Source organism: Urocampus carinirostris, chromosome 10 (genome assembly GCF_059441175.1).
Source record: "Urocampus carinirostris isolate Australia breed hairy pipefish chromosome 10, RoL_Ucar_1.0, whole genome shotgun sequence".
Lineage (NCBI taxonomy): Eukaryota > Metazoa > Chordata > Actinopteri > Syngnathiformes > Syngnathidae > Urocampus > Urocampus carinirostris.
The window spans coordinates 6,372,555-6,399,837 of record NC_142358.1 but is presented as its reverse complement, the minus strand read 5'-3'; the positions used below and the strand labels follow the sequence as shown (position 1 = coordinate 6,399,837).

The following is a 27,283-nucleotide window of genomic DNA, read 5'->3' as shown; positions in this document are numbered from 1 at the left end:
GTCAATCAATCAAACAATCGAGTTTGTTTTTTGTACAAGTTCCATTCCTAGGCTAGCAATGTTAAGTATTAGTTGGATATCAGTATTAAAATACAACAATGCGAAATTCAAAAAAATGGTCACTTTTCAGCTGCAACGGTTAGCTGCCGTAATTTAGAATGAATGAAAAAAAAACAGTAATATGGATGTATTTTTCCTACAGACCAATTCTGTCATCAGGTATGGACTAATATGTGCCGTTTTTGCAGCCGTATCAACAAAGCTAATCGGTCTGCGTGTATCGCGTCACGTACTACGTTGACGTTGCAGCATTTTTGAACCTCAACTGCACCATCATGCAGTATAGAGTGCTCCAGCCATTCTGGCTGAATGACGCTAACGCAAGCTGACAAGCGACACGCGCCTGTGGCTAGTAGGATTCGCAGAGGGAAAGCGCTAGCTTCGTCCAGGTTTGCACCTTGAGGATCTTCCGCCCACCACGCTCGGCTGGACATCGAAAGCTCGGGGCAGCTTAAGGGGGAGATTTAAGTGGGATAGCGAGGGGAAAACATTGCTAATCCCCGACCTGAGAGGAGTAATCTGGCCGGGACATTTACAGGCAGGAACCTATAAAGAGGAGGCGCACTCTTGACCATCATTTACGACCCGCAGGAGCGAAATTTAGCCAATCAGGTGGAAGCCCCCTCGGGATCAGAATGCCGCTGTTTGACTAATCTTGAACAACTCAGCCCAAAGACTGGAGCTGACCCTCGCCGCTCTCATTGATTTCTGCTGATCACAATCTTATTTGGCAATTTAAATGCTAATGATACTTTTAATTGCACTCAGGAGATGAAGGCGATGTGATCTTCAGGAGGCAATTACTTTCCCCCGATGTTTCGAGAACGGCCCCAGGAAATACAAAAAAAACACAAGAATGCAACAAATGTCTTTTGTTCATGGATAAGTTTATCAAAAAAATTATGTGGTCGCAGAGCAAAACTTTTTTCAGTTGCTTACATCCTGACCTCAGGCATTGACAGTTTACTGTATTTTCCAGACTATACGGCGCACCCAATCGTGGCCTAATAATCCGGTGCGCCATATTTGCAGAAAAAATTGGAAATGCGTTACCATATTTGTGCGATTATTCAACCGTCGCTATATTTTTTCACTGACAACAACTGCATGACAATAGTGGCTGCGAGGATCGAACCAGGTAGCAATGGTAAGGGCACCAAATCATAACAATCAGGCCACTAGGGATAGATAGTTGTTCACAGTTGCATCTCTGAATGCAACGTGAATCAAACCCATGTTGCGGTTGGGAAAAGGACCGGATCCTACTGACTAGACCAGAAGTCGCCAACGTGAAGATCGCGGGCCCTAGTATGCCACCTCAGCAGAGCTGAGTTGCCCGTGGACTTGTTCTGAAAATAGCTCCCCAGCGCAAGGTCACAGTGAATTTCTAGTAAAATGATCTTTTTTCCAAGTTTTGGATATATTCAACCCTACTTCCGATCATTAACCTGGTAAGAACATAGTAATAACATGATAAATTGTTATTTGAGAAATGAATATCAAACTGGCTGCCCATTTGCACTATTTACTAACAAAAAGTAGCTCTCAGCTTCAAAAAGGTTGGAGACTCCTGTAAAATATCAAAAGGGATACTTCTGACACATGTTAAGTCAAGTCAAGTCATGTTTATTTGTATAGCCCTTAACCACAAAGAGTCTCAAAGGGCTGCATGAAAAGGCATTCGTCCTTATCCTGTTATCACATTATTTTTAGTTGTTTCTCAGCTCAAACCAAACATTGTAAGTTACACACTTTTTGAATATGCCTGGCCATTTATTTAATTTTATCTTTCAGGACATTTAAATTACTTCCCACAACTCCTTTCTAGTCATTCAGTTCAGAATTTATTGGGTTACGTAAAGACATTGCGAGTCAGCTGTACCATGGACCGGTTTGATCTCTCACAATATTCTCACGGCCTGACCCACTAATAACTTTAACAATGTGGTGAAGACTAAAATAGTGTGATAATGAGATGAGACATATTGTCTTTTCTAGTGTTGTCTCTATCATTAATGATCTAGACAATAAGATCCAGCGCACTCCAAGCCACAGTCTGAGTTTGATTCCTGAAATGTTATGTATTTTTGCATTTTTCTGCAACCCTCAACCATACAGTAGTTTTAATTCCATGCGGCTTACACTGTACTAAGGTGCAAATCAAATATGAAAAGAAAAATCACCAAAAATATTTTTTGGGTGTGCCTTATAGTGCGGAAAATACGGTACACAGACACTGATACAACAAGATCATAATGGTGGTGTACAGCATGTCACATTCAAACACCAGTTTAAGACAAATTAACAACAACATTGACACTTTGGTAGACAGCTTCAAGCTACCGGAGTTTATCATTGCAAAGGTTTGGCAGAAGAAATATGTCGTTCGCACCTGGTGTTAGCGTATAAGGTTGCACCTGCGCCATCGCCTATCGCTTTCACGGAAATAAATTTCCTGCTGTGTTCAATAAGGCATCGACACCAGCAAAGCCATAGCGTGGACGTAGGAACAGATCGACGAGTTTGACGGACGCTAGGAGACAATTTGTCACAATCACGGAAAATCTTCTCACAGGAATTCAGCGGGATGTAATACATGGTGACGGTGTAATTACATGGAACTGTCAATATCACGGGGGTAGATGAAAGCATGTTTTTATCATTCTTTGTCCAAGACTTATTGCGCATTGACCAAAATGGGGTAAAACGCTTTGTCACAATGTACTTGGGTTTACATTTACAGGAGGCGCATTACAGTAGACCCCCAGGATACTGCATGCCCGACTTACGACGATTACTTTACAATTTTTTTTTTTGCTCCTCTTTACACCTTTTCCAACTATACGATGCCTAACTAGTTATTTTTGGGTACAAAATTTACACTTATGTGCATATGACTGTGACAATTACATGCCTAATACATCTTTAAGATTCTTGTCTGCTTTTGGTCGACATCATATTAAATGCTGGTCCGCTATTGGTTTGCCTTACGCCGTCATGACAATGCTGCTAAGCCATACAATGCATTTCTCTTAATTTATTATTTCTCTTAATTAATTTAATTTACTACTCAGAAGTAGATGAGATTCTAGATATTCCTTTAGTGTTAGGTAAGGTGAATGCAACACTCTCCGTACAGTAGCCTAGGTACTGTTTTCCTATTATGCATTGTTTTGACGGACGGCCAATAATGCAAGTAGGTCAAAGACACCGGGATATGCACAGCAGTGCCGCAACAATTTTGCCAAAATGCATTGCTTTGACACAGGGCTAGCAATGCAAATAGGTCCAAAACTGCTTGATATGCAACTAATAATTGTAAATTTTAACTTGAAAATGAAAACCATTGATTTAAACATCAACATTGATATGTGTAATAGAAGTTATTTGTTTTTTTCTATCAGCCACATTTTTTTAGGTACTAATTTCAAGTATCAATTTCTTATAATACTAGAAACAAATAGATACATTCAGGCTAGATGAATAATAATGGTAATAAAGAATAATTATTTGCCAGTGGAAGAATGTTGTTTTGCAGTGTGGTCAGGTCTGGTAGTAAAGGAGTTAGTACGGCCAACTAAACAAATTATTTTGAGAACTTCTAAACCAACAAGGGTTGCGTGAAACACAATCAAACTGCATGTTGCCTGCATGCTTACACCAGGCGTGAACATCACCTTGAAAGCATTGTTGCATTATTCAACATTGACCTTTTGTCTTCTGTCCAACATCGTTTTTCCGCCCCAGTCAAATGTCCCTTTGGTCCCAGTTGCGGGAATCCCTTGACGACGTCCAACGTCAACGGGTTTTCCCGTGTTATTTACGGGAGACGGCAATGTCAACGTGATTTATCCCGGCCAATGTCTGCAACTGTGTCAATGTCATCGACGTGAGCGGGTAGATCCATTTGCCGAGGGGGGGCACCGCTTCCGTGCTTTCGACAGTAAGCCCGGTTTCTGGCGGAGGTCATAAATCACGCGGGGGTGAGCGAGAGCGATGAACACATTCTTCCCAGACTATCGCTTTTGACAAACGCTCGTCTGTTTTGATAATCATTAGACGCTGGGGCTGCTAAACGACGGCGTGATTTATTAGCCTTGACCGACGACGGATCCAGCAGTGTGCCGTTTGGCTGGGGTAAACACAATCAGCCATGTTAATATCGGCGCACAGTATTTAACAATACGGACGTCTATAAAACTCAGTGGAGTGATGAATACGATCAAAAGCACTAACCTATTTACAACCTAGGTCGTAATACTTCTTCCATGAAATTGTATACATTTCTATCATCATTCAATTTTCCTGGTTTCTCTTGGCGGTACCCCAGTCAGGTATATGAAGGATTTTGTCTCATCAGAATTCAATTATTATTTGTTAGCATAATAAGTAATGTGCAATTTATGTCAGAATAATAATTCATAACTGAAACTATATTTGAATGAGTTTCTTTCAACAATACCTTATCACACAATAAATGCCAACCTACCTGATTACTGTGTTTTCTCAACTATAAGGCGCACCTTAAAGGGACAATGAATAATATTTAGTGCCTTCTAGTGGCACAGAAAACTTTTATCTGTAGAAAATAAAAATAAATAAAACATAATCAAAATTATTTGAATACTGGGCTAAAATACACTAACAATCATACTGATGTTGATTTTTTATTTAAAAAAACATAGGTATTAAAACATGTATTTCTATTTCACCATGGAATCCCTTATTGGATCAGCGCCATGTTCTCCCGGTATCCTGCCGCCACACTCTGCCATGTGTCACTCTGCCTGTACCAGACAACACAGTGCCATCTAATGGTCAAGTATTACAAATTTAGGCTTTATAAATCCAAATTTAAAAGTGTGCCATGATTAAAAGTGCCTATAGACTAGTTTTCTTTTTCATTGTTTTTTTGCAACTTTAGCTCTTTTAGTAGTTTTGATTTCATCCGCCTCATAGTCCAGTGCGCCTTATCTATGAAAAATACTTTACGAAAAAACTATATTTGAAGGTGCGCCTTATAACCCGAAAACATTTCAGTAATATTTAGGAAAGCTAGTGGTTGTGACTGATGCTAAACAAAGCTAGTTATCAGCCCAGTGTGTTACAACCAGTGTTTTAGCTGCCTTGAATGCCAAAGCCAAATCATTTTAAAGAAGTGTATTCATATTTATTATTTTTTTCTATTATATTAAATAATACAGTGTTTGTTTGCCGCCCTATTTTTTTCTGTTCAGAATTTTTTTTTAAAAATGGTCATTTTGGCCCAAGTATTCGGTTTGTCACTCTTTGAACAGACGTGTTTCAAAAGTGGGGCAGACGTCCAATTTTATGGTTATTTTCAAACCAATTTGCCTATTTCAGATTTTCTTTTTCTTCATAAAATCGTTTAATCGTTTGAATTTGTTTATTAGAAGTACTTCTTGATGATAGCTAAATGAGGCTCTGGTTAAACCATTGCTAGCATTTTTAACACTGCAAACGTCCCCTTTAATATGCTTGCTAATCAGCATTTCTGGCAAATCTCATGCATTCATTCTTCATTTACCAAGCTTTTGTCAGGTTACTAAATGAATATTGATTGCGAACCGCTCCAGATAAAGCACTTGACACAGTTGCGTTCTGTTATATTGCAGTATTGATAGTTTTTATGATTGCGATAGGATAGTGGTGCTATTAATCGGCGGATTAAGTCAGCTAAATCCCTTGCTAAGGGCCCGGACACCAAAAGCAAACCCTGCCACTGATAAAACGAATCTCAAACATTCTCTTGATTAAACATCATCTATGTGCATATTATCTTCAGACAGCGGACAAAGCAGACACTTAAAGCTTTAAATCACATTTTTACCACAGCGCATGCAGTTACACACCACAGACACAACTTCTTGTCATGCATTGGCGACCAATCGTGCACAGCGATCAGCGACAAGGGGTTGGAGTACGGCAGACAAAAGGAGAGGAGGTTGCACTACTCATGAAAATTGGCCTTATCGAAGAAATGGAAGATAACAGTAGCCAAATCCTCTATCAGATCACTCATGATTTTCCTCCTGATTAGCAATTTGAGTTGATATGTTTGCCAGTCGTCAGCCCGAGCTTGCCCAATCAGATAAACCTGGAGCTTGATAGTCTCTCTTAAGCCTTTCGAATGGAGTCTGGTTTATCAATGTTTATCAAATGAGACAGATTTATTCAAACAAAGTTTGACATCAAATGTGTGGTGACAATTTCTTGATTTATTTGTTAAGACTAAGCTACTTTAGCTGGCTCGTTTGTACAGTGATACCTTGGTATTCGAACGACTCAGTATTCAAACAAATTAGTAGTCAGCCCAAAAATTAGAGTCATTTTTGCTTCGGTATTCGAACAAAAAAATGAAACTCGAACAAACCTTAAGACAGCTGAATGCACGGCAGTGATATGAGCGACCATCTTGGCTACTCCATCTCGGTTGGGTAGCATTATTTAGAGAGAGATTGTCAGTCCGATAACATGTCGTGGTCAATGGGGTTAAGGACCCCCGTGACAAAGCTCTCCCGGCCCACACTCACATTAATAGTTGACATAGGATAACGGATCTGAGCCGCACGGGTGCTGTTTATTTTAGGCGGAAATATATCTCCCACCCGTTCTCAGCGATAATTGACTAGGAATAATAGATAGATAGATAGATAGATAGATAGATAGATAGATAGATACTTTATTCATCCCCTAAGGGAAATTCACAATTGCGCCAAAGCAGCGATAGTTGCGCCAAAGCAGCGGAATTCATTTTAGATTGGCCAAAATGGCACGCTTCAGCTGCCTAAAAAAGGAAAGAAAAGGGCTCAACCAGCCCCTGCTCTCAGCAACAGTTAACCAGGGGTAACGGATTGCAGCCACAACTGTACATTTAATTTTAGGTGGGCAACAAAAGTAAGTTTCAGTGGCCCCCACTGGTAAAAAATATGCACTTTGCTGGTCCACGCTCACAGCAATATGTGATTTATGATAATGGATGCGTTCAATTAATTTGAGGTGGAAATGCAGAAATCTTGAAAAAAGAGCCGCCAGGCTCAACAAAAGTGCACTCTGCCCACTCAGCCTCATGAGTGCAGTTCACTTTTTGGTAAAGAAAATGGCAAAGAAGGGCAGCCAGCTCTGACAAAAATAAACTCTGCCGGCCCCCTCTTGCAGCAATATGTTATCGAGAATAAAGTATCGCCGCTAAATGAGTGCAGTTCACCTTGTGGTGGACAAAAATGCTAAAAAAAATAATCTGCCGGACCCAGCGATCGAGGATAATGGATCGCAGAATATTTATCAACCTGCGATGCAATAAGGCTGCGGAGTACAGAGCGTGAAGTAGTGAGGGAATACAGTTTTCATGTTTTATTTACCCATTCTTATTTTGGTAATATATGGTTGTTAATGTCATTGCACTATTGCTGTGGCGCATTTCCAACTTAGGCTAGTATACAGGCACTATCTTGTGAATATTTGTTTGTTCATTTTAACCTTTTTTAATATCCACATCCTGGAGTGCCACGGTTAATGCCAATGTAAGCAATATTCACTACGTTGTTATCAATTTTATTTTGGAACTAAATAACTAGAAATGAATACCCTAACTTTGTACGGGAAAAATGTTGAACGACTTTAACTATTTGTCGTTCGAACACTACTTCTAAATATATGTCGAGTACCGAGGTTTCACTGTATTTTGTTTTACCTCCCCGATTTTCATAAACAATTTTAATTCATCACAGTGGCGTGCTCAAATATGTGACTTGCAGGCCTCCGTTGGAGGCGGGCAAGAGAATAGAGGATCCGGGGGGGCAGGACTCGGCAGGGGACAGACTGGGGTCAGGTGCCTCTACTTTCCTTGTGGCGGACTCTGCAGGCTTCTCTGCAGCCTGTGCCACGCAACTGTCAGTTACAGCCGGCACGGCGACGCTGGGGTGGGGGAGGTGAGAGTGGATGACATAAAGACAGACAGACAGACAGAAAGACAAACAGGCAGCAGTTATTTCCACATCACAGTGAGAGAAAGTGAGAGACAGATTAGCAGAGTGTGAAAAGTGGGAGAAAGAATGTCATGGTAGCGGTGTGGAGGGTAGGGTAGTTTATTACAGTTTCTTTAAACTCAATATAGCATTTTTATATGGCAAGACAAATATTTTACCTAAGAAAAAAAAGTCCTTCAATCAATCAGTCAAAACTTATTTGAATAGCACTTTTCGGTCAAAAATTGCAATTTTGAGGGCTGTATAAAGACATTCAATCCGAGACAAGAAAATAAAATCCTCCCTTCTATCCCCACTCAACAAAATGGATTGAAATAACATTGAAGGCTCTGCTTATTACCATGTCACCTTTACTACTTATATCATTGTAATAGTCACTTGTTAATCAATTCAGATATAACTTGACATGCATGTTTTTGTAACGTGGGAGGGAAATGATGTGCCCGGAAGAAACTCACACAGGCACGGGCAAAAAATGCAAACTCCGCACAGAGAGGCTGCAGTAGCTGGAAATGAACCCTGGACATCCCAAGTGTGAAGCCACGTGCTAACCACTTATCCGCCATTCACTAACAATAAATATATATTTGTTTTTCTTCCTGACTCTCTGTCAACAATACATTTGGTAAAACCTGTGACACTGTAGGAAGTGGCCTTTCTTATTCGACTTCCAAAGTGAAGTTTTATTTTACTGATTCATACTGCATTGTATTTATGTATCTAATTCATATACTGTTCAAGGTATACTTCACGCACAGGTGTAGACATGGAGAGACTGTTTAACCCATCAGAATGCAAATCAGTCTTTCTGGTACTGTGAATAAAAATGTTATGATGATGACATAAGCTTTAATGCAATTCTGTAATTCATCCGTACCACTGGTGGTCTGTGAAAAAGTGTTGGCGCCCTCACCGTCACAATCCGGGTTGGATTCCCGATGCAAAAATGTTTAACCAGCGACACTTATTGGCTGATTGCACTATTATATGCCGTAAGTGTATAAAGAGCCCAACAGTCGTACGCAAATGATCACTGTCGCTGACACTCTTGTCTCAATTACATGTGCCTTATAATCTGGTGAGACTTATAAAGTGATAAAATACAGTTTCTTTCTTACTTAACTTTTGAAATGTAACAGATTTAAGAAAGTTTGCAGTTAATCAATGTTGTTTTTTAATCTTAGAGGCTGAATCTTGTGCATAATTGAGATTTTCCACTAGTTGTTCTTCGCATCCTTTTGGGGATGGGGATATCTGTAACCACGGACAAGGACCTACCTGCCAAGTCCAGGTGTCTTCAAATGGGCCAATTAGCAGGATGCCACATGAGCTCTCACATTTTGCCTTTATGAGATTATCCTCTAAACAAACAGATTCCTTTTTTGTGTTTTTTTCACCCCTTCCACTATCGGAATACTGTAATTTCAGGTTGGTGGCTTGTTTCTTGGCAGCTGCATCCCTGTTAGTTGGACTGTGCAGCAGCTGGCAACGCGGCAAAGTTTACGAACCCTGCTTTGTAAAAAGGCAGATTAGCTGATAAATTTTAAAAGCAAGCTGGACGTCTTAAAAGTCGTATGCTGGAACACTAACAATAAATAGCAAATTGATCCACTCGTCCTTTTTAAAGACCTGTGTGCATGGGAAAACAATTTTCCACGACATTAGATTCATCTTTGTCAGGGCAACAGTTTTATCACAAAGGGGAATTTTATGTACGCTTTGGGCTAACAGCACTTGTATTTAATATTTTAAGCTAATTGTTCGCGGATGTCCTGGTTTATAAGTCAAATTGTGTGTGGGATTTTTTTTTTTCATATCAATGTTTTGAGATTAAAACTTCACCTTAAGTCTTCACATAGTAAGTGCAAATTCTGGTTGCATAAATTGGGGACTGAAGATTTATATGATTTCAAGAAAATAGGTATGTCAGTAGACCCCTGGGATACAGCGAGGATTTTGAACACATTACCTTACTACACTAGGTTTCTATCCCCGTCATAACAAGATTTTACTTCTTGATCTCCACCTCACAACCAATTAATGTCAGATCCCAGGGGTGTTCTGTGAATGTTTTAAGATTAGAACTATAATTTTGGTATGCAAAGTTTAAAGAGTGCAAACTCAGGTTGTGTTGTAGTATACTGAAAACTATATGTATTTTAATTAAACTGTACTGTATATTGTTTGTAATGTCGTTCTCAGGTCTATGTCAAATTCACCTGGCAGAAATGGGTTGGAGATAATTTGAAAATACTTTGAAACAATTTTAACATTGCATTCAAAATACATCTTCATTTGGCTGAGAAGTGAAGGATATAAATGACTTTTTGGGGAGAAAATGTGATTTTGGACTGATCTTGGAAAGCATCGGATGGTCAAAAACAGCTTCAATTTAGATATCAAAATTTAGACCAAATCAAGTCTAAAATTGACCAGATTGATCCCAACATCAAAACAATGTTTTGTGCGTGGTGGGGTGTTTCTCACTTTATTGTTTACTAAGTCAATTTATAAAATACACACCTGGCAAATAAAAATATCACCAAAAATATCATAACTGAAGTAATGAGCTCATCTTAATTTCCTCAAAACTGCCTGTTCAAAGGCTGTAATTGTATCTATTGTAACAGGTGGATACACAGGTTAATAGTACTTTCATCTGGCAGAAGAGCATTTAATTGTTCGTCTGTCATAATATCTCGCTGACATAAATAGATGAACAAAGACACATTATTTATAGTAAATAAATTATCATTTACAAAGCAATTAGTTAAATTGGATAATTTCCCATGGCGCCAGCCGTCTCAATGAAGCTCTGAATATCTTCGCTCATTTCCATCCCACAAAGTCCCCGAATAATATTAGGAACCCACTTAGAAGTGGCCCTTCATTTTGCCTGCCGTCAGTCTGACTAACTGCATGCTTCTTAGGATGAATGGGAGGGAGGCGACTGCCTCTCTGCACTATTAACTCCTAGCGAATGGTGTTTTTGTGCCTTTCAAAGCTTCTCTCTGGAGGGACGACATGAGTTCACATCTAATCTCCCGCCCAGCGCCCCCACCCCCCTGCTTGACAACACTCTTTTGGCAAAACGCTCTTGCTACTCACAGGTCATTATCTGTCTCGGTGCGGGTCTTCTGCTGGCGCCGGTGGACCATGACCATGGTGACGACAACGCCGATGATAAGGCCGATGGCCACGATGCCTCCTAGGACCCCGATAACACCGCCCGGTGGTCCCCGCGCCATTGGTTTCTCTGCAAAGGCGGAAAAAGGAGAAAAACAGAGTTAGCGTGAGGCCAAGTCTGAGAAACTGTTGCTGAGCCGTTGCGGATTACGGCATGGCAGAGAAAAAGGGTGAAAAAGCCGCAGTGGAGAGCGTACTGGCATACAACATCACAGTGTGGTGGTATGCTGAGAGCATGGCAGCAGACAGAGAACCTTACAGAAAGTTTTCAACACAGCTGAGAAAAATACTCAGCTGCTTCTTCCCAGTCCCAAGGAATCACTCAGCGACCACCTTTTTGACCTTTCATACTGGCATACGCTATTAGAGTCTGGTATATTAGGAGCAAGGCCTTACAGATAGTCATCAACACAGCCCAGAAATTTTTGGCTGCTGTCGGCGTCCAGTCTGGAGAACATTGCCAACATTATAAAGGACTCCTCTTACCACAGCCACTACCTGTTTTGATAGTCCTGCTTATGGCTGACGCTACAGAGCCATTAAACAAGGATTAGAGAGAGTTTTTTTCCTCAGGGCCTTCGCCACCCTAAACAAGTACTATGTGAAAAGAATAGCTTACCTATGTATTGAGAAAAGTATATGTATTTATTTATATCTATTCATATTATGTAAAATGTTGCTGCTATCGTTAATCCACTATTTCATTTTTCTGATGCATTAAGAACTTATACAGTCTTCAAGCACTACCTTGTAAATGTTTCCTATCCTAATATTATTTTTTTATCTTACTGTCTTCTCTTTGATTTTTCATTACATGTTTATCTTGGAGTGTTGCGTCCGCTACGTTGGTTTGATACAATAAAAGACAATTGTTAAAGTAAAATGTGGCGGAATTTACTATTCAGTAAACCTATGAAAAGCAGCCAAAATAGTAGACTCAGTAAATGTGTATATCCACAATTCACCATTTAGTCACAAAGAAACAGACTTGCAGTCAAAAGGGTATAAGGAAGATGCGAGGAAAAACAACCTTATTGCCGGAAACATGAAACTTGAAGTTTAATATATCTCAACAAACTTGTTTCTGGACTCGTCTACAAATACAAAAGGAGCTGCGCCTCTTGTTGCTGTTGCACCCTGATTGAAAAAGGATTCCCTTGTAAAAACAAACCAAGTACTTGCCTAACATCGCAAAAACTTCAAAATTGAACCATCTGTCACATAAACGCACTTTACACATAGTGAGGTCTACAACGAAGAAGGATCCGGATGTGAGATATTTGAAACAGTTGACTACTTGTGTATGGTGTGGAATACGATTTTTATTTGGCCCTCTTTAGGGCATTATTCTCATGATACGAAGTCAACAAAAAACTATTTTAAGTATCCAAAACCTTAAAATATAAAAATGTGCTGTTTCGGTGAGATGCCTGTCTACTATAGGGTGATGTCATAAAATGCTGGTCTACTATTGGTTTGCGTCACGGCATCAACGATATGCGACTGGCTGAACTACCTCCAATAGTGCTAAGTTATTAGCTCTCTGTTAAGTTCAGAATCTTGGGGGTGTCGTTTTACTATAGGTTCAGAGGCTTGCAGTCAGGCTTAACAGAGATGCAAAAACATGATAACCATGGAAAAGAAGCTGGCAAATACTAAATACTAAGAAATACTAAGAAGGCAGATGCATCATTACCCCTGCTAAGTACCAGTTCGAGTCACGTAATACCAAGGTAAATTTCATATTTCCTTTACTTGTATAATAGTTTATGTTTTTATGTAGGGTACAGGGGGTCTGGAACACATACTGCCATTTCACTTTGGGATTCCTAATCTCTGAAATGATTATTCTCATATCCCAGGGGTCTACTGTACTTATTACACTGCAACGTTACTGACACATAGGTAAAGAAGAAGTGGAAGGACGGTTTAGCCTAATACAAGGCAGGGAGCCATGCATTGTAGCTAGACTTATAGCAAGGGTTCAATGTCTACATACAGGACGTAATTCTAAAACATCCATCCATTGTCTGGACCGCTTATCCACAGTTGGAGTGCGGGGGAGCTGGATCCCATCTCAGCTGTCTTTGGGCAGTGGGCAGAGGACCCCCAGAACTGGTTGCCAGCCAGTCGCACGGATGATTGTAAAACATGCTGCACAAAATGACAGTGCACCACTGTCTGACATATGACAAGCAATTGGGTACATCTCCCGAAGCACTTCAACAGAATAACAGTGACCCTGGGTGTGAGTTTGAACTCAAAACACTGTAAACTGAAACCAGGAAAATTTAGCAGGACTATCAAGGACAAAGTTGATTGCAAAAGTAAATGTCTCAATGCCGACCACCCAGCTATTTGAAATCTCTGGCAAGGACAAATGTGAAGGTTGCACAATGAAGTTTCTGGCGATTAAAAAAGGAACCACAAAAAACATACCAGGGACTCTTTTTTGTACTATTCTCTGCAGAAAAAAAGACCATTGTTACCAAATGTGAATAATGTGTTGCTCAAGTTAGAACCCGAGAGCAGTTTTTTAAATTACTTTTTGTTACCAGTTTTATATGTATTAAGAAATAATAATAATCTATCATGGTATTAAAATGTCATTACCATGTTGTAATTAAAATCAGCTCAGTTGTATGAGGGCACTGAATAAAACAAGTTAATAAGCTAATTTTGATTAATATTATAGAATAATTTATCAGGCATTTAAGGACACTGAACATGTCAATAATTTATACAAATTAAAAATCAATTTATTAGAAAATGGCAAGCACGGCACCTGAGTGGTTAGTGCATCCGCGACAGTGTTCCCTCAAAGCTGCACGCGTGCACAATTGCACACTACGCGCACAGTCTCGGCGCACAAGAAAATCTAGCCAGCGCACAAAAATGAGGGCTCAAAATTACTCATTAAGAAGCGACTTAAGTCAAAGTTACAGTGCATGAAGGTAAAAATACACGGGTTCCCCTGACGTTGTGTCCTAAATGCGGTATTTTGAAGTCGAACGGAGTTGAGTAAAGTTAGTAGAGTATGTCGAGAACCGGCTTCTTCGGCTCGGCTCACTAAAAGGAACCGGCTCTTTCGGGTCTTAAACGGCTCTTCAGGTTGTTTTTGCTTATTCAATCCCAACTTGTTGACAACATTGTACGTCCACTAAAAAATGTGATTAAGTACAGTTCTGTATCTTACAACCGACTAAAAGAGCCCCCAAAAATGTTAATATTATGTGACAAAATATATCAGGAAATAAAAAGAAATTGATATATTGTGAAAGAATTGTAAGAACAAACGACGTTTGTAGGCCGTACAACCTTTGCAATAGTACATGAGTCAATTCATTCAAATGAGAAAAATAATTTTGCATTGCCAAAAACGCAGCAAAATGTAACTTGATGTCAGGTTTTGGACATGTTTGATAATTAATGATATTGCCACACTTGGGATTATGGTTGCTCACTGTAGTTTCAAGCGTTGCTCACCGACTTTGTGTGAACGCTCAGACCTGTGGAAAATTATAGGGAACATTGATCTGCGGTACAGTTCTGAGGTCATGAGATCGAACCTTCCTGTGTGCAGTTTACATGTTCTCCCAGTGCTTGCGTGGGTTTACTCCGGGCACTCCGGTTTCCCCACACGTTTTAAAAACATCCATGTCAGGTAAATTGGCCAGTTCAAACTGTCACTAGGTGTAAATGAGCGAGTGAGTTCTTTGTCTCTGTGTGCTCTGCGACTAGCTGGCAACCTGTTCAGGGTGACCCCTGCCTACTGCCCGAAGATGGCTGGGATTGGCTCCAGCACCCCCGCAACCCTACTGAGCATAAGCGGTACAGATAATGGATGGATTTATTAGAAAATCACAGTGACCACCTTACCTGGTCAGTGTTTTTAGAGGGCTACAAGGTGCTTACAGGAACCACATTGGTGACCAATGCCCTCGAGCTTCTATCAAACTAAAATCCTCATCGATGAAGAAGATAAGCAACACAAAGATGATTTATTCATTTCCTATTCTGCGGCGCAAAAACTGATCACAGAAAATTTTAAACAGGACTGTTTTTATAATTACTAAGTCCACGTTGGAAAAAACGTAACGCGACAAAGATCATAAGATGCATTGATTTCAAAGGTAACTTCATGTTGTATTGTATTGTCTTTATTGTCAGCTCAGTAGCCTAGATGGTAGTGTGCCCGCTTTGAGACTGGGAGGTCGCTGGTTCGCGCCTCGGCCGAGACATACCTAATTGGTATAATGGCGGCGCCCTCTGTTGGCTGCGGCTGCATCGACTCGCTACAACGGGTCAGGTGTATCGACATTTCGTTCTGTGTACATTGTTACAAAGAATGACAATACAAAGGAAATTATTATTATTATTATTTGAAACATTGTGAAACATTGTATGCTACGAGATTAGACATGGCACTCCAGGAGAAACATGTATAATAAATACTTTAAGAGAAAACAAAGATAAAAGACTGTCAAGATAAAAAGGCAAAAATGTTTGCAAAGTAGTGCTTAGAGAATGGCCTAAGTTATGATAATTGTGCAATGAAAGAATAATGCATTATAACAGTTGTGCCGATGAAAGAAGACCCAGAAACCAGCTTTAACCAAACGAAACATGAAAGGAAAAATATGCAGGACATGTTGGAACACTAAAAAGGGATTCTTTAAATTAAAGTTCAAAAAGTGCTAATGTAAGCCCTTCAATGACAACTAATATAAAAAAAGTTTGAATGTCAAGAACAAAACTGTCTCATACCAGATAAGCATCAAATTGAGCATGGAAAACTCCTCTACGATGTATTCACAGGAACTCTTGAACTGCAATGTGTTGTAGATAAAAGGACAACTCACATCTGCAACCAAAACGGTCACGTCCATCTGTTTTCTTTGGTGTTTGAAAGCATTTGTGACCATGGCTATATGTTCAACAACAAAGTTGACTGCATGAGAGAGCTCACAGGGGACCAATCAAAACCCGAGGGCAAAAAATCCTCGCCGTCTCCCCTCTGAAGGCAAGAGCTGCCCTCGTGATGACTCTATTACGACGTGGCCATCCTTCCCCGCCGTGACAAGACGAGGCTTAGCCGGCTGGCAGGCTAGCTCGATCAGTCGCACTTAATGACGGATCCTCGGCGGACGAGCCTCTTGTGTGAGAACACGATAGCGCGATAACGAGTCCTTGGATGCAACAATGGCTGCTTCAAAACTGGCCAGGTGTGACTGGGCGCACAATTTACACCGTTTTGAGACCGTTCTCATCTTCTCACTGACCAGATTGCAATGAACACCCTGTGCCTAGTCGTGGTTTCTGTGCCAATTACAAGATTTAATGGTTGGCGGTGGTTCAGCCAAGGATGATTAGAGCCTTCGGTAATGTAACTGGGGGGAAACAGAACGTTATTGCAGGAAAACAATCATTGAATAACATCTTATTGAACAAACATGATAAAACTATCTGACATTGAACAGCCTACCGGAGAAAAAATTTAAGATGGTGCTCATTATAAAAAGATGTATTCCAATTTTTTTTATGTGGATTGGGTGGTATGCAACACGTATACTTACAGACTTCTCAATTGCAGCATTTAAGGAACTTGAGTAAAAGGTACGAATGGCTTGTATTTTTTTAGCAGGAGCCACAACATTCTAATTTGTGATTTAAAATAACACGACGTTTGAACATTTAGTGTTGATAGATGTAACAATAACCAAAAGGTGATTGTATGACTAATATATATATATATATATATATGGAAAACAATCTGATAACTGTCACAATATTGTAGATAGATTATCAATCAATTAAATAATATCAAAAATATGTAAAAAAGATAATGCATATATTGCCCCGGCGTTGCAGGACTTGGCGTTACCGACAATTTTACTTCTAAGCTTCCACAGGTCTGAGTAATCACACAGTCTGTGAGCATCGCTTGGAACAACAGTAAGAAACATCAATCTTGCAACCGAATCATTATCCAACATATCCAAAACCTGACATTAAATCAAGATACTTTCTGATGGCATTCCGGCAAAACTAGTTTGTTTTTCAAATTTTAATAAATTGTATGATTTAATGTTGGGACATCCACATTGCCCACATACGTCAGTTGTTTTTACAACAACTATTACATGGGATTTCTGTATTTGAAAAAGTATCTCTTGTTATATAATACTAACGTTGTGTGGATTTGTTTTAGTTGGTTGTCAAGATTTGCCCATTGCTCTCACCTACACTCACTCGTTAGCCCCAGCTGCCACTCATTTTCTAATTAGTTCTCCTCCTATTCAAACACGTCATTCTCAGTCACTCCTTGTCAGTCCGTCAGCGAACCTCCGCACATGCGGGGCAAGCATTTTGACTCTGTCTCCCTGTTCGTGTTTCCTGCACATCTGTCCCTGGCTTCCCGATCGTCTCCGGTTACCTGACTTGTACCGATCTCCGACCATGTTCCGGTCTACCGTCTCGGCTGCCCGACTTGCTTCTGCCCTCCGACCATGCTCTGTTCTCCCGTCCCGACTTCCCGACTTGCTTTCGCTCTCCGACCTCGCTTTGTTCACGAGGGCTTCCTGCTCTTCCTGCCCAGCGAACATTGGAGTGCTGTTGTTTGTTTCCTGACTCCCTCGATTCTCCAATATAACATTGTGTGAACCGTTACGCGTCTGGGTCTAATGCTTGTTCCGGTCGTGACATTAGTTGCACAATACGGAACAGTCTTTTGTTTAATATTTAATAGCTTCTTATTTTTTTGCCGTTTTTTGTTCCCTAGTTTCCTTTTTTTTCTGTTACTTCCTTTTCTCTTTACCCTAGCTTTGTACTTCTGTTTTCGTATTTCCTTTCTTCTTGCTTTTCCCTTTTGTTCTTTGTGTTTTTTCCCTTTTTTTTGTTTATTTTTTCATTCTTATCTATTTTTCTCTTTTTGCTTTATTGTTCCCTTTTTATGCTATTTTTTGACTAATGTTACATATTGGGAGCCAAGAGAGCCAGCATTTTAGTGAGCCAAGCTGAAATACCCGATTCTCTATAAAGAGACGAAACTTTGCGTGGCAACATTGATGTAGGTATATAGGTAAGAAACGGCCCTTAGCTACGTAAACTACAATTGTCTCTCTATAGTTTAATGCATTAATGATAAAGAAAAAAAAAAAAAAAGAAAAAAAGTGCCAGGGAGCCACATGGAGTGCTAAACAGCGCCGCTCATACATGAAAGTAGATGTTGTTTAATTTTGTCTGCATTTATTGGGGCTGCCTTGACACAAAACCTAGCAAAAGACACTTTCAGAGGCCTAAAGTACTCCTGTCTAAAATTTCAAGAAAATTAGTTTAGCAGTTTCGGAGCCCATAAGCCACATATGAACAAACACACGCTTCCAAGTAGGGATTTATATAATCGTCTATACTAAAAATTTACATTGCTGCAAAACATATATATTTTTTAGGGGGAAGGGGGATGGTTAGCAAATCAATTCACAGTTAAAAAAAAGGTAAATATTAAATCACAATAATTAGAAGTCAGCGGATGACTGATTTTTGTATTACGATACAATAACATACCGTATTGCAGTTATCTCACATCCCTCTTTTACAGAAGATATTGTTTAATCTTTTTTTTTTTTTTTTACAGAAAATGATTTTGTGTGGGATTTATCTTTGGTATAAATTTATTACAATCATAATTTTCCACTTTGACAGGAAATAAGAGATATTTTATTAGAAAATCGCCTCGTCTCGAAAATTTTAACATTTTGATAGTTATTTCTGTGAATATTTTTTTTTTAATTGTCAAACATGCTGGTCTATTAAACAATAAACAGAACCATCACAATTCTTGTATTGTCCCAATATTTGAGATTATGGCAAATACTCAATTATCCCATCTCAGAAAATAAGAATATTCTGAAAACGTAATATAGTTTACAGTAGGTCAATTTCCGCAATATTAGAATAATAAAAGGCTTGCAATATTTCAGATGATTAGTATTTGCTACCAGCTCAGTAGCCTAGATGGTAGGGCGCCCGCTTTGAGACTGGGAGGTCGCTGGTTCGCGCCTCGGCCGAGTCATACCTAAGACTTATAACATTGGTAAAATGGCGGCGCCCTCTGTTGGCTGCGGCTGCATCGGCTCGCTACAACGGGTCAGGTGTATCGACATTTCGTTCTGTGTACATTGTTACAAAGAATGACAATACAAAGGAAATTATTAAATTATTATTATAATTTATTATATAAAGTATAAAGTAAAAGTTTTGATACACACATACATACATATATACATATATATATATATATATATATATATATATATATATATATATATATATATATATATATATATATATATATATATATATATATATATATATATATATATATATATGTATATATATATATATATATATATGAAATGAAATGAAATGAAATGATCTGCATTTATATAGCGCTTTTCAAGTCAATGAATTCCCAAAGCGCTTTACATTGTGCTTCACATTTCCCAATAGCGGCCGTAGTCTGTGCAGCCATGTAAGGCGCTAACCTGCTTATTGGGGGTATTGGGGTTTCAGTGTCTTACCCAAGGACACTTCGGCATGTAACACGGACAAGCCGGGATTCGAACTGGGACCCCTTAATCCTAAAACAATCGCTCTACCTCCTGAGCTACTGCCGCCCCAATGCAGTATATATATATATATATATATATATATATATAAATATATATATATATATATATATATATATATATATATATATATATATATATATATATATATATATATACGTATATATTTATACATATACATATATATGCAATTTTTGTTTTTTCAAAAGTACATCACAGAAATAAAACGAAAGAATGTGGTTCCTAACTACTCTGTCTAAAAAACTGTTTTCACTCAACAAATAGGCATTGAGTGGCTCTGCATCATATATGATTTGACATAAATTGAACTACAATTCAACAAGCCTCCTCACAGCTCTTTTTCGTGATGCTATCTCGGAGGAAAACATCAGCTTTGAAGCTGCGCTCCAGCAGTAGCATGGCAACGGTTAAGCCGTTGCCGCTACTGTTGTTCTACAGTTGCATGGCGCCAGCCATCGGGGCTGGTGGATTTCACGGGCCCTAATGCAAATGCGAGACACAATAGCCCGTTGCGCAACCAACACACACATGCACACAGGCAGGATAAAAATGCAGTTTTCCTGTTGTGGAGCCCGCCGGCAAACTAGCATGGAAGATTTAGACGTTGCGGCGCATAAAGGAAGTGGAGTAACCATGCTTCACAGGTGCCATCGAAAATTGAACCCCTCATATTTGCAAACACCGACACATCACAAATACTCACACGGAATGTCCCTCAAAGTGGCTTCAGGCGTTGGATGAAAGGTAGGGATTTTTTTTTATTTTATTTATTTTGCTTTTTGAACACCGGAGGTGACAAACACCGCACACCTATGGCTACAAGCTCAATGAGGCGGACATGAGTTGGAATGACCGGACCGAGTCAAGCGTTATTTTTCCTCTGCCGCAGTGTTTTCAAGGACAACATTTTTGTACTGAGACGTGATAGTGAAACAGCATCATGCACAATGCACAGGAATGGATTTTATATACAGTAACCAGCTCCGGATATAGTTACGAACCCTTCCACAACACACCACTATTCATTTTCAGCAATTCACTGCTTAAATGAATAAGGTCAAGTAGCGTATTGATCAACATAACTGAGCTCCAAGGTGTTCAGCCTGAAAACAAAGAAAATGTACTCCATCGTGTCAGGTTGCGGCATGGCTGGGGAAGAGGATCCTATAAAAGTAAACACAAAATAAGATCTTAGAGAAGGATTTATGTACAAAAAAAAAAAAAATCGGTATTGGATTGTGTACAGAAACAAAATAACAAAATATACTAGGATCTCATCATAGCTACTCTAGCGCAGGCTGGACTGCATCCCTTTTACATAATGTCCGTATACTAAATAGATCTAAATGAATACACCTCAAAAGTAAAAAGACGCAGCATATAGTTGGAACGGAACAAAAAGACGACTGTGTTGGAACACTTGGTTAGTTGGTTAGATCTCTTAATCACCAGGGTCGTGGGGGCACCATTTATGAGGTGTGTCTTGGGCAAGTACAGCCTGGAGTCACCCATCCCTATTGTGTCCACCCGGTCTTAAACTGGTTACCGTTTGCGTGTTAGGGAGTGTTCATTTTACATCTGAAAAGTGATGGGTCCCGGGGACATGCATGCTCAAAAATCTATGGGTCCCAACAGAGATCTATGGGTCCCCAAAATTTAGTGTTATCGAGGTTGAAATTGTAAATCGGCGACAAATATATTGATAAATATCTAAATCTATATATTCATTCAGTTTTAATCATCACACTTAATTGGTAATACAAAAAAAATATCACTTCAGATTTTTCATTTCACAAAAATATTGTACATTTTACAAAATAACATTGCTGAAATATTAGTGTATATATTCATGCAGTTTTAATCACTTCAGATTTTTCAGTTCATATATTCTTTGTGGTTTGCTGTCCCGCTACAGTTGTAATGCCTTCTCAAGGTCCAATTGCAGCAACGGAATTTCCATAGCTAATTTGTGGTTTTCATTGTCGTTGTGCCGATCCAATGTGCTTTTCTGAAAGTTCGTATCGCAAAATGATTTATGCAATTCAGTTTTTTTGTCACGCTGGGAGCATGCATCACAGAACATGTAGCCTCCATTATCAGACTGCTGGAAGTGTGAATTTCCCTACGGGGATAAATAAAGTATCTATCTATCTATCTATCTATCTATCTATCTATCTATCTATCTATCTATCTATCTATCTATCTATCTATCTATCTATCTATCTATCTATCCATCCATCCATCCATCCATCCATCCATCCATCCATCCATCCATCCATCCATCCATCCATCCATCCATCCATCCATCCATCCATCCATCCATCTATCTATCTATCTATCTATCTATCTATCTATCTATCTATCTATCTATCTATCTATCTATCTATCTATCTATCTATCTATCTATCTATCTATCTATCTATCTATCTATCTATCTATCCATCCATCCATCCATCCATCCATCCATCCATCCATCCATCCATCCATCCATCCATCCATCCATCCATCCATCCATCCATCCATCCATCCATCCATCCATCCATCCATCCATCTATCTATCTATCTATCTATCTATCTATCTATCTATCTATCTATCTATCTATCTATCTATCTATCTATCTATCTATCTATCTATCTATCTATCTATCTATATATCTATCTATCTATCTATCATCATCCTCATAGCGTAACCAGGAATATAATTGAGTCAATTTTGGCAGAAATGTCCTTTTCTTGCTAGGAGTATTCTTTTGTTTATTATCTTTCGTCGAATCGTTCGCTTCAAAACACGTGTTTTCCTTGCCTTCGCGGTCTTCTGAAGAATTTCTCTGCCGTTTTTTTTTCATGCCGGAATTATTGCCGTTGTTACCACTTTCTGTATTATGTTTCGACTTATTACCGACACTGAAGAAATTACCAATTTTTGGTTGATTTGCACCTAATACCAACTGTTTTTTCGGAGGCATACTTTCACTCGACAATCACCAAAACAATAACGTCATCTGGAAGCAACGAGATCTCGTTTGCCGAGATCGGCGGGAGACCAAAACAACAATGGCAGATCTGCCTGACGAAAAGTTTGGAGTGCGGTAAATATTTGTTAAAAAAAAAAAGTAATCGGGTAATAATGACAATTTGGTGTCAAAAAAGTTGCGTCCTGGGGACACATGTTGATTTGACACAATGCATCCCCAGCAAAAATGATGCGTCTAGGACACATGGACACGGCAAAAGAGAACACTGGTTAGGCAAATGTGCTAAACACTGCACTGTTCCATATGTTGGCTGGAGAGGGATAGGCGCCACCAGGCAGTACTTGCCGAAGACACACCACAGGAAATGGTGACCCTACGACTCAGGCAGTTAATGGATTCTACTAACCCTAAATAAACAAAAACATGGAAGAATGTCAATGCATGATATGTTGGAACATTAATTAATTCCAACTGATCAAAAAATTAAAGGCAATACAGGATGTGTTGGAACATTACCTAACCGAACAAAAACAAGAAATACAACACATGGTATATTGTAACAATAAGTTCTGTAACTCTAACCGAACAAAAACGTGAAAGAAGGACAACACAATATATATGGAAACACGATGTACCATTACCAGAACAAAAACATGGAAAACGCCAATGCACATAATATGTTGGGACACTAATGATTGTAACTGAAAAAAAGGAAAGTAAGATAATCCAAGATATGTTGGAAGTGTGAATTTCCCTACGGGGATGAATAAAGTATCTATCTATCTATCTATCAATATATACGTTTACCTGTACAAAAACAAGAAAGAAAGACAACACAGAATACGTTGATGGTTGACTGAGTCATTTTAACCCTGATTCCAGTACTTCACCTTGTAATAAGTTGATGGTTGCTATTCGAGAAATGCATCTAAAACAGGGTGCCTGTTGCACTAATTAGTAACAAAAGTAGCTTTCAGTTTGAAAAAGGTTGGAGACCCCTGCACCAAGTAATTCTAAATGAAAATGTCAGGACACTAGATACAGTAGTTCTCGCTGAAGACAACATGAAACCAAGGACATATACTCTACGTTGATAGAACAATATCAGAAGCACCATTGTGTCAAGACCATACGGTATAATGCTGGAACACTAACTAGCTCTAACTGAACAACACATCAAAGTTAGACAGCACAGGAATTATACTTAGATGTGGATGGAACGATAACAGAAGCGGCAAGATGACGATGCCATTAAACATACTTTTTGAAACACTAACTGGACAAAACATGAAAAGAAGATGAAGCAGGACATATTCCCAGTACTTGATAGAACAATAAAGAGAGTGCCATGACAGTAAGACCATAAAATAGCGAATTTATCAAACAACAGACATGACAATGATGATTCATCAAAAGAAACATGATGACTGGGAAAATACAAGGTACAACAAGAAACTGACAAATCCGTGGAGGCAAAAGTGCCCTTATATACTCCAGAGAACTCTTTGTGACACCATATCTTTAAACATTAAAGAGTCAAATTCCAATGGAAGTGCCAAATCACAGAACATGACAGTACAGAAAGTAAAGAACATGTCTTGAAGTGTTGTATTTTTCTGTCGTCATTCTTGCTATGATTCTTTAGCTCACAATATTTTTTGAATAACTGTACTAGCTGGCCAGCAGAAACATCGAGCTACATGTTGGAATATAAATAAAGAGGCAACAAAGCTTATGCTGAGTTTTGATCCGGCTAACCGCGGACCGTTTTAGTCCCACATGAATAAACAGTTTAAGAAAGACCTTATTTCAGCATAACTAAACACAGTGATCATTCCGAGGTTCTTACAACATAAATATTTTTAAAGAGTAACGAGCAATTGACAAAAGTTTGAGTTGAAATTGAGGATAAGTCAAATCATATTTGCTGTGTTTGAGAGGTAGGAAAGCACAGTTGTGACGTTGTCCTAATTTCTTTAGTGTTTTGGGATATGCAACATGAATTATTGTCATAATGGGGAAAATGACGTAATGAGGGGCCAGAAAAATATCTTATTCCACACTCTAATGTGAAAACACTGCAAAGGGGTGTCGCTGTATCCCGGCAGTTTTATGTACCTTTATCTGTGTGTAACAAACCAACCCCAGCTTTTTGGTGTGGACAGACGAAGTGGAAATGTTGCAGAATGTGAATTCATCAATTTTTATTGAGACAAATGTTTTTCTGTTAAATAATATCCAAACTTTAGCAACGATTAAGCTAATTCCAGTCACCCCAAAATAAGGGAATTAATAAGCAAAACATCCTTTTATTGATACATAAATAAGAACAAACGTGTATATCACATAAACGTTTTCTCTATAAGCTTGGGTCGTACGCGAGTCGTAAGCCAGAACGGGAGAGTAGACGTAGTCAGGGACGAAAAGAGGTCGTAAGCCGGGACGGGAGAACAGACATGGTCAGGAGCAAAACAGGTTGTAGCCGGAGATGGACGGGAGCAATAACGGGACAGGTGGGAGTCAGGATCGAAAAAGGCTTGCCTAGTATTCACTGAGGTTCGCAGACGGAGGTGTATCGCCGTATCCCGGCGGTCTCATGTATTTTCATTTGTGTGTAACAAACCGTTCCCAGCTTTTTGGTTTGGACTGATGAAGTGGACCACTGGGGAAATGTTGCAGAATGTGAATTCATCAACAATCTTTATTGATAAAAATGTTCCTCTGTAGAGTAATATCCAAACTTTAGCAACGATTAAGCTAATTCCAGTCACCCCAAAATAAGGGAACAAATAAGCAAAACATCCTTTTATTGATACATAAATAAAATCAAACGTGTATATCACATAAATGTATTCTCCATAAGCTGGGGTCGTACGTGAGTCGTAAGCCAGAACAGGAGAGTAGACGTAGTCAGGGACAAAAAGAGGTCGTAAGCCGGGACGGGAGAACAGACATGGTCAGGAGCAAAACAGGTTGTAGCCGGAGACAGACGGGAGCAATAACGGGACAGGTGGGAGTCAGGATCGAAAAAGGCTTGCTTAGTATTCACTGAGGTTCGCAGGCGGAGGGTGTCGCCGTATCCCGGCGGTATCATGTACCTTCATTTGTGTTTAACAAACCGTTCTCAGCTTTTTGGTTTGGACTGACAAAGTGTACCACTGGGGAAATGTTGCAGAATGTGAATCAACAATCTTTATTAGTAGTAACCAAACTACTGTGTGCAGATCAAGCTAAACAATAACTTGACTGTAATCCTTTCTCAAAAATCACATTTATTTTTTATTTGGGGATTTTATTAAATAAGGGTAAATGTAAAAATACTGATTTGGACATTTTAAGGCTTGACGCCTTAAAATGTCCAAATCAGTAAGGTATAACGATTATCTTTGAATGACTAAAATGTGTGCAGGTCATGCTAGGAAACATACAAAGAAAAAAACAAAAAAAAACAAAACATAACCTAGATTAATTTAATCTGGTTTTGCAGGATGTTGGTTTACTAGTTATCTTTCTGTTTGAGCCTGTCAACTTTACAACGTCCAAATTCAATAGCAGAGGTTTTCACAGAAACGAACCGACGTTCACCCAAAATCCCATTTGATTTGTGAGACTTTGCAAACAACAACCAACAAAAAATAACATTTGATGATGAATAAAATATTCTCCACCCATGACGCGCAAAGACATCGGATGTTAAATAAAAAAAAAAACATGCTCATTTCTGAATAAGTTAAAAGATGAATAGGGGTCATATCAGTTCCACAATACAATGACAAAAACACCTGAACACCCCGCATCGGATAACATTATTTTGTACAGAGTGAAGTGACCTGAGTGCATTTGAAATGCCATCAAAACAAAAGAATTGTTTTTATTGTTTTTCACAAAGCTGACCTGTTGAACTTCTCCATGACGTGTGTTCAAACTCAATCTCGGTGACGTTCAAATATGTCTGGCAGCCGCCGCCGAGTATTACAATTGATTTACAATAAGTATAACGCAGTCAAGCGTGGAAACTCTCTCCTCTCTTTTGACATATCTGACCTTGGCGTATTTGCCGCCTCTGTCATTCTTCGTTTGTGTTAAAGGAGAAAAGTATTCACCCATAATTGGAATCAGAACCATTTTTATTATCATTGTATTGCTGCAAGGGACGAAAGCATGACGAACTTGGGTGCCGAGGTGCTTAACTTGTTTGGGTGTTTGGGTGTTTGGGCGTTTGGGTTGGCCATGGTCAAATTTTTGGTGTGTTTTTTGCTCCTTTTTTCATTTTTTCTTTTCTTTGTTTTTGTTTATGTGTTTGTCTTGCTGTGGGTCACCCCTCTCGAGGGATATGACCAGGGTAGATAATTACGTTTGAAATAAAATCGACAGGTTTTTGATCAAGAAATGACGCTATAAA

General features: G+C 39.1%; 1 protein-coding gene across 7 annotated transcripts in view; it reads right to left on the bottom strand.

Annotated features, from left to right (window-relative positions):
- Positions 1-27,283, bottom strand: part of nectin1b (nectin cell adhesion molecule 1b) — a 385,519-nt gene that overhangs the window by 120,604 nt on the left and 237,632 nt on the right. For 6 of the 7 annotated variants that reach the window (XM_088345838.1, XM_088345836.1, XM_088345840.1 and 3 more), the window contains 2 exons: positions 11,178-11,325; positions 7,929-7,998 (listed from right to left, as the gene is read on the bottom strand). In XM_088345838.1, the coding sequence (XP_088201964.1) occupies positions 7,929-7,998; positions 11,178-11,325 (218 nt within the window). The remainder of the gene's footprint in view (positions 1-7,928; positions 7,999-11,177; positions 11,326-27,283) is intronic. The other variant, XM_088345835.1, reaches the window with a different exon arrangement.